The following is a 15,006-nucleotide window of genomic DNA, read 5'->3' on the forward strand; positions in this document are numbered from 1 at the left end:
AGTGAGCATAACTAATGTAAGTGTAAGAACTAGAAATGTTTTCTGTTCAACGGCTCTCACACACCACTTCACCTCACACTTAACTTCTCCACACACACACACACACACACACTGCCTCACCTCAAACATTGCTCTCTGACTCCAATTAGATCCCAATCCTCCTGCCCAGATTGCTCATTTACATTTTAATAATTTAAAATCAATCTCCCTCCACACCTGAGAACTGATTCTGAACCCTCAGCACACACACACACACACACACACACACACACACACACACAGAGAGTGTGCGATCATGTGATGTGTGAATATATATTCCTTATAAATTCACTGATCTGTTAGTAACCCACCTGGCGCTCTCAATTGTGTGTGTGTTTGTGTGTGTGCTTCACTTCTGCATGATCTCTCATCTCCTGCAACATCAGCCATCAAACAAGACCGTTCCTCATGCCATGCTGAGATGTGAAAGTCATTTTGTTATGTGTGTGTGTGAGTGAGCAAGCCACAGAGGCACAATGAGCTCCATCCTGCGAGTGAACTCAAGTGCTTCGCTCCCATATGGGTGTTACACGGTGTCTCTGTGAGCCTGCTATCACTGACTAGAGAGACATCATACCCATTTACTGCTCCTTTCAGATTTCTCATCAGACTCATGACACTGTTTGTCATGTGCTGTGCTGCAGTTATATACTTCTGAGGTGTGAGATATACAGTATATATGCCGTTCAAAAGTTTGGGATCAGCAAGATTAATGTTCTTTAATTAAGTATCTTTTGCTCATCGAGGCTGCATTTATTTAATCAAAAATAGAGAAAAAAACTGTAATATTGTGAAATACTATAACAATTTAAAACAGTAATTTTCTATTTTATTATACTTTAAAATATAAATTATTCCTGTGAACCCAAGCTGAATTTTCAGTAGCCATTGCAGTAGCTAGTCTTCAGTGTCATATGATCCTTCCAAAATCATTTTGAATTATTATCAATGTTGGAAATAGTTGTGCTGCTTTTTTATTTTTTTATAAGTGAATAAGTGAAGTGAAGTGACATTCAGCCAAGTATTGTGACCCATACTCGGAATTCGTGCTCTGCATTTAACCCATCCAAAGTGCACACACACAGCAGTGAACACACACACACACCGTGAACAGACACCCGGAGCAGTGGGCAGCCATTTTATGCTGCGGCGCCCGGGGAGCAGTTGGGGGTTCGGTGTCTTGCTCAAGGGCACCTCAGTCGTGGTATTGAGGGTGGAGAGAGCGCTGGACATTCACTCCCCCCACCTACAATCCCTGCCGGCCGGGGGCTCGAACCCGCAACCTTTGGATTACATGTCCGACTCTCTAACCATTAGGCCACGACTTTGGAACCTGTGATACTTTTTTCAGGATTGTTTGATGAATAAAAAGTTAAAAAGAACAGCATGTTCAAAATATAAATATTTTCAAACAATATGTCTTAACCATAACTTTTTATATAAATATATATATAATTTTTTTTTATATAAATAAATATATATATATATATATATATATATATATATATATATTTTTTTTTTTTTAACTTTAGATACTACTCCTTGATTCTATAATAAAGAAGGCTAAAGAAATAATCAAAAACACTAGTAAAATAAACAACCCTAAATTCTATGTGAAAATAAAAATCCTGCTTCTGACTCGTATTGGCCAAACAGAAAAAAAAACTTTTCGGTTAATGCAGATAATTAAAAACTGCCAAATATAGGTCAATATTTTGGTTATGGAGATATGTTTGTCGACCACTAATTACTACCAATGTCTCTCTCTATATATATTTGGGATTTACAACATAGTTGTAGTTTACAACAGAGTTGCTTGTTAATGGTTTGATGAAATGTCATATATACCCACAGCAAAGCATGGACCGGCTGAAGTCTTCAGACATTCTTCCAGTAATTTCATCCGTAGTCTCTGCAGCTCTGGACTGTCCCACTCCTCTGGATCAATTCCCCAGTACAGGTCGACCACCTGGAAAACACACACACATACACAACTATTTAACACACCTCTGAAATATATACACACACTGATGCATACAGCTTCCAGTTGCAACTTATTAGATTTGAATAAGGAGAAGTTTAGTGGAATGTTCATTCTTTCTTTCTTTCTTTCTTTTTAAAGATTTATTTTTGCTGTATTATGTCTTTGATAGGACATTAAGTTGACAGGAAGCAAGGTGGGATGGGATCAGGAAAAGTCCATGAACTGTAACTCGGGATGCTCAAACCGCAACATGTCGACATGCTCCTCTCGAGTCTGCACCGACAGTTTAGTGGAATGTTCCGGTTACTTTTTTTCTTACAATGAAAAAAAAAAAACTGCCACAGGATTCATAGAGGCACTTGAAGAATAAAATTTTTATAAGACCTATATATCAACACCCTTAACTAAAGCCTAATTCTTTTTTATTACTAAGTAAGGAAGATCTAATGAATAAGGGAGTAATGAATGCCTGGGAGAGTATGAATTTCCACACTCTTTCAGCACACATTAGCACTTTAAAAGGAACCACAGGGAGAGGGATGAGGGAAGAGACAGAGAGAGACAGAGAGAATGAGAGAAAGGAAGAGAGGAGCGTAACAAGAAGAGCAATGCTGAGAATGTGTTCCTGCAGTCAGCTAAATGCTGCACTCACGCTGGGACACATTAAACTGCATACTGCTCACAATTAAGAGTCTCTAATAATTTTGAGTGTGTTTTCAGAATCACTACAATAGTTTGAGTTTGACTGCACATATGTATGTACAACAACAGCATTATAACCTCACACAGAGCCATTCAAAAGGGTTGTCTTGTATACTGATTGCTATGAAGAACAATATGCCAGCTGCCCTACTGTTTTGAGGTTAGAAGGATATTTGGGGGGATTTCAACACCTAGCACATTATTTATTTTAAATACCATACTTTCTTTTGATAAAATTTGTAACAAGAGATGCCATTAAACTTGTAATACTCCTTTTGATAGTTTAAGGACCCCAGGTCATACTAATAACACACAAAGTGATTTCTGGTGCACATTCTTTTCAGTCAGTATTTGGCAAACATTCCAACAGAATTTTCCTAATTAAAATTATGGTAACCTACTGGTTAAAAGTTAAAATTTAAATTAAGTTTAAATTGATAAAAAGTTTAATATTAAACTACTGTTCTTCTGAATTTTCTATTCATCAACAAATCCAGATTTTTTTTTCACAGTCTTCACAATAATATTAAGCAGCACAATTGTATTCAACACTGTTAAGAATAAGAAATGTTTTTTGAGCACCAAATCAGCATATTAGTAGGCTTTGCTTTCTGAAGGATCATGTGACACTGAAGACTGAAGTAATGGCTGTTGAAAATGCAGCTTTTCCATCACCTGAATAAATTACAATTTAAAATATATTAAATCAGAAAACCAACAGATTGTATGATACATTAGATCTGGGAGCATGACTGAGTTTAAGTTAGTTTAGTTTATTTTATTTACTCAACAGGGACAATGTACAACACAGCTGTTATACCAGATTTTGCTATAAAGCTAATTTGCTTTCTGCACTCCCTGGGCAATACAACATAAAACAACAGCAGTACAATACAATAAAAAAATGTGCATACAATATATCACATATTATATTCCACATAAAAGATCACTGAGAGCCACAGTCTTGCAGAGTTTCACTCTGACCCTATTCAAACACACCTGAACAAGCTAATCAAGGTCTAAAAGTGCGTTCACGCCATATCGTAATAACCGTAAAAACGAGATACCAACTTGTAAAAAGCGTTCACGTCCTCTTAGAATTCGTAATTACAATTTGTGAACTGGGAATTTTCTGAGAGCTACTGCTTGTACCACGTGACCGCTGCACCTCACGCGGAACCAGAGAAAAATGGCATTACTGCTCTAAAAAAAGGGGAAAATAGATACATATGTAGATACTATAATTTACTATAATATAAAAACACATTGTGTAAGTGTTCATACTGTTACTATTTTGTTGTTGTTTGCTTAGGGTAGCAATATTTATCGCCGCCATTAATAATAACAGCAAACAAATGGTTTGTAATTATTTTTTACCTGACACGGTTTCTGTGTTCTGCAATATTTAGCAGTAGCATAAAAATGTAATGTTATGTGTTTTACAGCTGCCAATAACATTTTTACATGGTCGCAAGTTAATTTTGTTGACTGTCGCTATAGAAACGGATAATCCCTAGTCCGAGGACGAGAACAGCACTGAGTTGAACGTCACGTGTTGTCATCTCAGAATTACGGTTATTATGGCATAAAGGCATGAACGCAGCATTAGGGTCACTTGAAAGCTACAGGCAGGTGCCTATTTATCAATCTGGAACAAAACTCTGCAGGATTGTGGCTCTCCAGGACCGATGCTGACCACCCCTGAGATCACTGATCATTGATCACATAATTGATTTGTCTTAAGCCTTATTTTAATTTGATTACTCAGCACCACTTTCACCAAAGCATTCATTAGCAAATAGCAAAAATTAAGATTGTTAGTATGATTCCGTTCTGGGCAAAAACTCTCCACCTGTCCATACAGTCTTGCCTGGATAGAGCAGGAAGTGCAGCAACACTATTTCCCCCTGTGTCATTATAGAACAGCTTCAACAGAATTATTTTTAACATAGGCTAAAACAGATCATTGCATAATAAACACTGATTTATAATACAAAAACTGTGCTTCATTATACAAGAGACTATATCTAAAATGAGGTACAATCACGTCAAGAAGGAAAAGAATTTTCATTCAGAATTTTCATCCATTAAGCAAATTCCAGATTCGCTTAATGGATGGAGTTTAAGTGATCAAGTAAGGAGCTGTCAGATGGTGGAGGAGCTGGGGATGGAAAGCAATAATGAGCACAGTGCAGCACGATAGGAGCAGCTGAAGTGTAGCTGAAAAGGCAACTTAAATAGAATGCAGACTGCTATGTGCTTAATTCCTATAGGTAAACACGGATGAGCTGGTCGTCAGCCAATGCGAGCTTGACTGACCTGGCCTGCCTGAACTGATGCTATGCTTCATTTTTAAATAATATACTTGGTGTTTCTATCTGCATAAAAAACACACAGACAGATGCATTTACACATATACACACTCTTGCACCCACAAACCAAAAATAGTTCACCTGCACTGGTGGCAAAATGACGGAGGAACAAGAGACTGAGGGAGTGAAATTGCTTGTGTCTTTGTGTGTGTGTGTGTAGTAATGGACTTAATGAAGAGAGACAGAACATTTCCTCAGCACCAGTATGGCAGGACACAGGGATATCCCTGGACACATTTGTCAGAATCAGTGTCACTGGTGCAGATAATTCAAACGGCAAACACGCTGTAGGGGGAATCTCTCTCTGCTGCACGCATCCGAGTATGCTGAAGGACTGGGGCTCGGTAATCAAGTATGTGTTTCTGTGTGTGTGTGTGTGTGTGTGTGTGCTGATCACATCTGTTCAGTGTGTGAGTATGAGTGTGATTAGTTTAATTTGATGTTGATTTAAATGTGTCTATGCTGATCACGTCTTTCTCTTTCTCGCAATCTCAAGCAAGTCCAATAAAATTCTGATGTCATTCACATTGTGGTTGCTCTTTAGGACCCCAAACACATTTATTTTGCTCCGCTGGCAAAAACCAAGCCACTGTGATTCCTGACATCCTCCCAGACTTCATTTAACAAATACAATCATGGCTTCCATCCAAGAGCACATAAAGCACAAGAGACTGCCTACATAATGTGAGCTCTACACTAAACCTCTCTATGCTAATCAAGAGAGAAATACTTCACATGAAAAATGTCCAGCTTTTTATGTATACGTTATAAAGCTGAAAAGGAAAATCCATTGGCTGTAAGGGAAAAAGAGTATTGGTAAAACTTTACAATAAAGTCATTTCATTTTTTTTTAAATATTATATTATTAGTTCATGGCCTAATGTACAACATTAGCAATTAGCATAGTATAGCATTAGCAAACAGCATTTACTACTGCACTGCAAAATAATTAATATAAAATAGCTCTGTTTTGTGTCAATTTAAATTTGTATATTCCTCATTGGCCAATAAATTGGTAAAGGCAGCTACAGATTTCTTGTTCAGCAACTTTTTCAATTAGTAACTGAATTGTTTATTCTGAAGAAGAAATTATTTGACTAATCAAAGATCTATGGGATATAGATTTAAAAGGTTTAACACAGATCTCAATATATCAATAATTGACACACAAACTTCAAGAACGGTGACAGTCAACAAATGTAAAAAGATGAGCTCTTAACATCACAACACAACAAAAATGACAACAGCAAAAGTTTAAATAAAACCAGCAAACAGCAAAAACAAGGATCTTAATACAGTAATTACATTTCTTAGTTACTCAAAAGCTCACATAACCTGGGAAATATATAGGTGTTTATTTTGTTTTCAATTCACATTTTTCATTCATAATAATGTTTATTCATAATAATTCATAATAACAAATCAGTATATGTAAATATTAACATGAACCTATATTATTAAAAGCACTGTTAATTGTTTATAATAGCTAACGGATTAGCAAATTGAGCCTTAACGGAAGGTGTTACCAGTGTATTAATTGTAACATTCTGAGGTTTTGACAGGTTTTACATATCGAGGGTTGAGAACCAGAAGGGCGTAAGTGACATTTCACCAACTTTACAGGAGAGCCAAAACAAAAATTTTACCACAGTTTGATCTGACTTTGTGTACTGATTTCAGTTGTTTATTATAAAAATGTGTACACTCATGGATGACAGTACTTTTGCCAGTAGAAAGAGCTCATTAAGAGCTTTCATTTGATGTATATATCTCCATTTCACCAAAAATGTCACTTACATGTGTATATCTGGTTCTCAACCCTCGATATACACTATTGCTGATCTATTAAAAAATCAATCAATCAATCAATCAATCAATCAATCAATCAATCAATCAATCAATCAATCAATCCTCATGATGCAATGAAAATGCAAATAGACACATGCACCAAAAACACAAGTAAGCCGCCAGAAAGCCATTACAGATGTTTACATACAGAGTGAAATCAGGATAAAGGGCAAATATCAGGTTTTGCTTAAACCGTGTTTACATGGCTTTACATGTTGTTGGTTTATTAAGCACTCAATGTAAGACCATGCATGTCAACACACTAATGACCTTCTACATTGTCATCAGGTGTAAGAACATGACAAGCTTGTTTAATCCAGAAATGTCAACTAACAGGCTTCAAGTGTGATTAGCAGTGATTTGATCATTCTTTGTGATTGGCAGATCACAGCAAAGACTGGCAAGTAGTTTTCTTATTGGCTGGATTGCGTTTTGGCTGCTGGCAGTGGAGCAAGTGGTGGGAGAACTGTTTTCAATCAAACAGAGCGAGTGCAATCAGTCATGCTTTCACACGCACGCACTGACACTCGTGCACAAACACTTACACACATTGAGCTTGATGGATCTGAACTATTAACTAACCAAGCAATTAGAGTGTGACAGCAGAGCCCCTGGGAAAGACTGATAACAAGGTATATAGACGGCTAATATGCCCAAACATCTGGACACGACAACACAGATGACAAACACACCCTCCTTAGATTTCACTGAACAACTGAGAGAGGGACACAAGGAGACAATTAGCATGCAGCTGATGCTTTTCATAAAAACAAGCCTAAGAAAATTAATCAAGGAGCTGACAAGACAGTTAAAAAGCTGTGATGTTCAGCAAAACAATGATATTTTGGGGAACTCGAGCCACAAAGCCATTAAATTTGTAATAAGTGGATGAGTTAGCAGAGTCCAACATATGAGCTTAGCGAAATTAATGGCTTAGCATATTCCCCGTATGCTAACACAAGGTTTTATGAACACACTTGTTTCCTTAAATTACGACAGCTGTCATCTACTTTAATGATGCCCATATTTGTAAATGACAACCTAATCACATTGTTATGAACTATGAAAACAGCTCAATTTAACTGGTATCATGAGCAAAGAATATTACAAACACTGAATTCTGTTTCCTCCCTTCCTTTAATGCATTACAGCCCACATTTAAACCACACAAGCACAAGGCTACACAATCACATTTTTCAAAGACAACACACACGCATATGCAGCGAGTATCATTAAACACAGTATATTGCACACCGACATGGAGTAAAAGAGATTGAAATGCTGCCATTTTCCACTAATAGTGCAACCAAAGAAATGATGATGAGGTTCACTCAGCTACTGAGGGCTCTGGCCATAAAATTTCATAACATGAGGCAAATATGACTGTATTTACATAATTACATAGCTCAAACTGAGGATTTGCAAACATAATGCTTCATAAATCCCAAATGGCTGGTTATAAAGGGTGAAAGTGTGTCGTACTGGTCAATGTCAGTGCTGGAAAAGTTCTACATTTAAATTAAAAACTTGCCCTGAAGACATTTGAGGTGACATCAAAGTATAGCCATAAACTAAATCAATGGAAAATTTCACCCCAAAAAATCATCGACAAAATAACTCAAGCACTGTTGTTGACAGGTTTTAATACTTTCAGGCTTTACTGCATCTATAATCTGTCTTCAAAGGACAACGTCTCGCGCTTCTTCTCTTTTCTCCTCGGTTTTCCTGATTATTCAGAGAACTTTCAGACGATGCCTTGAAGATGGAATGAAATCATGCAGAAAACTGTGATGGGGTGGTGATGGCGCAGTGGATAAGACACATGCCTTTGGTGTGAGAGACCCGGGTTCGAATCCACTGTGAGACACCAATGTGTCCCTGAGCAAGACACTTAACCCCTAGTTGCTCCAGAGGCGTGCGACCTCTGACATGTATAGCAATTGTAAGTCGCTTTGGATAAAAGCGTCAGCTAAAATGAATAAATGTAAATAAATGTAAAACTACCCTGAAAAACTGCCCACAGAACACCCCTGAATTAAAGAACAGAGGCAAATCTTTGAATGCGACTTAATAAATAAAAAAAAAAGAAATCTGTTGTGAGGAACAGTCTTGTTTTGTAATGAAAGTATTTGGGTGACATGCTGTCAATTACTTGATGGTGACATGATTATTCATATAGAGAAGCACATATATCGGGACCATTAGGCTTCTATGGCAGAATTTTTACATTCATTGATATCTGTACATATTGTGTGTATACATATGAGTGAATACTGTATATTTAAAATAATTATCAGAATGAATTATGCAATACAAGCAAGACATGGACCAGCTGTGACTTCTTTCTCAAATTTGAAATTTCAAAATTGCATTGATTAGAGGTTATCAATGCATTCCCGAGGAAGCAAGGACGTCCTAGTCAAAAGGGAGTGCCTAAATAAATAAATAAACATCAAGTTAAAAGCAAACAAAAACAAAAGTCATAGTTAATGGTTGATTAATAGTGAAAACAGGACCAATAAAGTGTGATCGAAATTCCATAGTGTATTTTAGATGCACATGGGGTATGATATATTTCACAAAAAAAATGTTGCACTTTATTCTTAACTAGTATAACAACCCATATATAATTACACATATCTACAAACAGCTATACTGTATCAGTAAACAGAAACTGTAATCTAAGATTCAGCTTGTTTTGGCTGCCTGTAGCGATCACTACTTCTGCTAAATAGAAAACGATCATCTAAATGGTAAACAGCACAAGAGTCAAATGGTTAGAAATCACAGAGTTATGAGCAGATTTCATGATGAGATCCAAAACGATTGAGCGGAGGATACAAACATCATTTACAATGCAGTTGCCAGTTTCACCCTGATGAAAAGTCCCACAGATTCTCCTGAGACGAGTAATGATTTATCATCCTTCTGGCTCCTGTCTCTACATGAATGTATCACTTTAAGAGAAGACAAATGAGTCAACTGATGGCCCCCATTAAGGGCCAATTAGAAGAGAAATATGATTCTCCACCGTGTACATTGGTCGAACACTATATCTTACGCTTACACTTTTAAATTATTGAAAACAAGAAGAGAATAAGAGAATAAGACAACACAAGCATCTACAAAAGCAAAAGTAGGAGTGAAATAGAGGCACGCCAGGAGATGAAAACCGTAAGATAGCAAATGGCAGAAAGCAAGGAATAAAAAGGCCTGTCAGAAGTCCCCTGATTTAAGAGGCTGTTAGCTCACCCACCCTGCAGAGAGAACCATGTTCCTCAACCCCTCGGAGCAGTCACCAATCTCCATGTCATCTCATCTCATCTCATCTCATCTCATCTCATCTCATCTCATCTCATCTCATCTCATCTCATCTCATCTCATCTCATCTCATCTCATCTCATCTCATCTCATCTCACAAACAACCCACAATGCACTGCTCTTGAGTGCCTCTGCAATTAGACTACTGCTATGGCAACCAGCTGCCTAGCCTGCTTGCCTTTTCAATTTAGAGAGAGAGAGAGAGAGAGAGAGAGAGAGAGAGAGAGAGAGAGAGAGAGAGAGAGAGAGACGTGAGAAGAGAGCAGCCAAATGTTAAAACCATAAAACCTTTACATCAATCATGTCTATGCCTGGAATGAAAATGGCCCTTTTTTTCTGCAAATGTCTAATCGATGCGCTCCAGCTGAAAATGTAGAAGCCACCTCAATTCCACACAAGCCCATGGATCAACGCACCAACACCAAGGCGTAACCTCCAAACCCCATGAGGAAGGAGTGTTTGCATTTCAGTCCTTCTATCTTTCATCTCTCTCTGTCTCTTTCTGTTTACCCTTCGGCTGTTTTACATCCCTTTTTCTCACCTTCTCATCTGCTGAAGCTCCAATGAGTGCTGACAGATCCAATGTGCTCTCGCCAGCATGGAGCTCTTACACAACAGGCCATGAATTCCCAGGGTGACTGTAGGGGTTGGGGTTGGATTCATAGCCTGCTGAGAAGTGCGAACGAGGCACCAAATGATGGTTACATAGGTCATAATCCCACTCTACTACCTTTATGACCTTAAGCAAGTTAATTAACCCAGGCACAAACTGCTAATATCGTTTTCCCCCACCTATACACTTTTCTGTGTTAATGCACCTTTTGTGGATGTCACAATCCATTAGTTCCACAGGAAAGCTCTGAAGGACATTCATTTGATCACAATAACAGAACAAAAATTGTAGAAGAGACTGGCCACAATCACAATTTGAGACAAAAGTCCAGCAGTAGTTTGTATCTAGTTCAAAAAAGGACTTAGTTTTGTCCGCTGGCTTGGTAACAGGATTTTTGAGATGATGGCATTGCATGAATGTATGAATACATTGTCTATTATTTAGTTATAGTAATTGCTAGCTACACATTATTATCTGTATATTTACATAAATTTGTTAGTTTCACAAATGTTATATTTTTGTGGTTTGAATTTTTTTTTAACTGTTTAGATTTTCCTGAAACATCTATAATGGGCAGTTAAATGGAAGGTTCCATTGTGATTCTCTGTTCTATGCTACACCATGTGGTGTAACAACATGCCCCAGACTACATGCTGTGTAAATCAAATAATACTTCATAAGTTAATCAGCCCTTTAAATATGAGAAATAAAAACAGTCAAAAGTCTATGACCAATTCTCAATATTAACTAGTTGTTTATTAGCATGCCTATTAATAACATATTGGCTGTTTATTAGTACTTATAAAGAACATATTCTGCATGACCATATTTTATTTAGTTTATTGAGGCAAAAGTTGTAGTTAATGGTTTGTTAATAGCAAGAATTGGACCTTAAAATAAAGTGTGACTGAACATTCTAATTAAACCACGACTATAAGCCAATATTGTCAAAAAAAGAAAAGAAAAGACAAAAAAATCTGAAATAATTTTACATAGCTTGAAGGAGATATATTAATTATTAAACTCATTATCAATTAATTAGTAGATATATTAGCATATTCACATCTTGAATTTTTTTTTTTTTTTTTTACAGCAGAAACAACAGTTTGTTTGTTTATTTATTTTGTCAGAAACCATTATTACTGTGTGTATATATTGTGCAGGGCAACATTTATCACATTTGTTTATCTCCTGTGAATCCAACTTAGCCGTACCAAACTCATAAGTTAATAAACATTTATACAAATGTGTTTATATGCAAATAAGGCAGTTCAGTAGGCTACCTGACACATTTAGACTCGACTCCAGCCCTGTAATCAAACCTCTCCTCTGCTACGGTCGTCATGGCAGCCAAACAGCATTACCAGCGATTTGCAAGTGCCTACAGCTCCTCTCTTGCACTCTCGTTGGATTATTAAGCCCATCATTAAGAAGTGGTGTTGGTATGAAAACAGGACTTTGTGCTTATGTGTGTGATGTGTGAAAACTGGCCCTGTGTTGATGTGATCAAGTTGACTGGAAGCTCATCGGGATGTAAGTGAACAGATTACACAGTTGTTGAAATAGTCAGTTGAGGTTTAAGTGTGAACCTCTATGGTCTGTGGCGACAGCGAGACTATGTGGGGGTCATGTGAGGAAAGGAGATCATTCATTTTTTATCTCTTTGAGCTTTGTTTTGTTTGAAGGGACATTAAAGATTTTGAAAGATTGAAAACATTAGATTTTGGGCTTTTCATTGGGGTTTCCAGTTTTAGTTATCCATATATGCAAAAATCCACCATCAGACAACCTCTAATAGAAATTATTATATGTATAATTATCTTGCAGCAAGATATTTCAATATCAGGAAATAGAAAAAGGAGATGTCAAATCTCTAATATATAATCAATTGTAAGAATGACTGATTAAAATATCATTTGGACACCAAGAATAAACATGGTATAGCATGCTATGTGTAAAAAGAATCTCAAAAATTGACTCAATAAAAACAAAGTCTTATCATTATAACTTTTCATATAAAGCAGATTATGGTACACAACGTAATTCGCTCCCCTACACTGTGAAAGCCTATCAGAGTCCCACACTGTCATGTTACAACGCTTCCAGGCCTGATCCCGCCACTGCTAAGGGGATTGAGTGTGTGTGTGTGTTCTGTGACTGGACTGGGATGAAGCCTTGGGCAGAGAAATGTAGCCTCACACACACATGTACACAGACACACTCTATCCAGCATCCATCCCTCTCAGGGACTCCACAGGAAATAGAATCAAATAACGGTGACCAGAAAGAATCGCAATTTGCCACATCATATTTTCTGGTTGAGAGAACTCCCTTCTTTTTCTGTCTGTCTCTCACTTCACTCTCTCTCACCTTCTCTCTCTCTCTCACACCCCAATTCTTTCAGTTTTCCTCTTCCTCTCTGACAATAACTTTGCTTTCCTAACTAACTTTAATGAGATAAATGTAATTAAAAAAAACAAATTTATTCACCAGCATATATTGAGCATCGCGCTAGTTCAGACAGGCCACGTCAGTCAAGCTCGCATCAGCTGATGATCAGCTGTTCCTGACGTGTACCACTCTGGTTTCGACACATATTACAGAGGTCTATTTAAATCCTATTCATTCAGCCTCTCTTCTATTGCTTGGTTGCATGACACTTCTAACTGTTTCATGGCTTTACTCTAATGCGTTTCGCAATGAAAAATCTGCTAGTTTTAGCACAAGTCATTATATTTCTACTCACCATGTCTGATCAGGAATCAGAGGAAGAACAGCTTTTCTCGCGTAACATTGGTGAGAATTATGATCTAGATGATGTTGCAGTCTCTGTTCGCAGAAGTTCGCGTCTGCCCAATAAAATGCCAGCTCCACTCATCGCAGATTGGCCCGCTGAGAAAATGCTCGCTACTTTACATTGCCAAAATATTCAGGCACCTCTGGGGATAAATCATGAAGAACTTTTCGAATTTCTTTTGGAAAATATCTCCCGTTCCACTCATGCTCCTGTTCCGAAGAGGAGAAGTACCAAAAGATCCGACAACATTTCCCAGGTTCAGTCGGCAGAGGATCCCATGATGACAGCCCTCCAGAGCATCCAACGCTCCCTGTCCAACCTTGACGCCAGGATTCAAACACTAGAAAATCGGCCCTCTTCTTCGATCGCCACAGAAACCATCCCTTCTCTGATACCAGCTCCTACTGCTCCCGATTTTTCTGCTCTTTCCTCTTCAGCTGCTTCTGGAATTGCAGGTCTGTTGCCGCGCAGGTCTCTAGCTACGGCTATTCCAGCTCCTGTCACTGGAGCTCCCTTCTTTCCACCAGCCGTTGCCATCTCTCCTCAGCTGCGGGCTCAAATTCTAGGTTACCCCTATGATCCATACTTCCATGTGTTATAATTTCAATGAAAGTGTGTGCAGGTTCTCTAATTGTAAGTTTATTCATGCTTGCAGTTATTGTGGAGATGGGCATCCCAAGTCCGTGTGTCCACGAAGAATGCGTGCAGCGAAAAATAAAAAATAAAGCCTTCTACGCCTGTCAATGCTCCTGAACTCCACAGAGCATTGAAGAAGCATCCTAATCGATGTTTTGTGAATTATTTGATATCTGGACTTGTTAAAGGTTTTCTTGCTGGTTTAACTTTCCTTCCCAAAAAAATCTCACGTCTGTAATAATCTTCAGTCATATCTCAAAGAACTCGAAGTAGTCTACAGTCTATTGGCTAAAGAGGTTGAGAAAGGATATTTGATCGGTGTCAGCAGATAGACATGGGACACAGAGGTAAGTGCCATACAAACAACAGGTTTATTGAAAAGCAGCAGAGGGGAATGAGATGAGCAGTAAGTCCGCGTAAGCAAATGGGGAATGGGAAAGTCTCTTGGGGCTTATCTGAGTGTAAATGTCCTTGTTTCATAATCCAGTGGATCCAGAGGGAACAGCGGAGCATGGAGATGGTGGAGCACAGGAGCAACTGGTAGGTAGACAAAAGGTAAGTGGGTCAGGTTAGTCAACATAAAATGTTTGAGACCAGACAGTGAGTGAACAGGAGGAGTGCAGGGATATAGTGCTGCTGATTAATGCTGACAGGTGGCGGTGATCAGAAATCAGGGGATTGGGATCGGGCGAGT

At 38.0% G+C, this 15,006-nt stretch overlaps 1 protein-coding gene across 1 annotated transcript in view; it reads right to left on the reverse strand.

Annotated features, from left to right (window-relative positions):
* Positions 1 to 15,006, reverse strand: part of LOC306850151 (NACHT and WD repeat domain-containing protein 2-like) — a gene marked incomplete at both ends in the record, with an annotated part of 63,762 nt that overhangs the window by 25,864 nt on the left and 22,892 nt on the right. The window contains one exon of the mRNA XM_079385613.1: positions 1,892 to 2,008. Coding sequence (XP_079241739.1) covers positions 1,892 to 2,008 — 117 coding nt within the window. The remainder of the gene's footprint in view (positions 1 to 1,891; positions 2,009 to 15,006) is intronic.

Source organism: Barbus barbus, assembly GCF_936440315.1.
Source record: "Barbus barbus genome assembly, chromosome: 1".
In the NCBI taxonomy this organism is placed as follows: domain Eukaryota; kingdom Metazoa; phylum Chordata; class Actinopteri; order Cypriniformes; family Cyprinidae; genus Barbus; species Barbus barbus.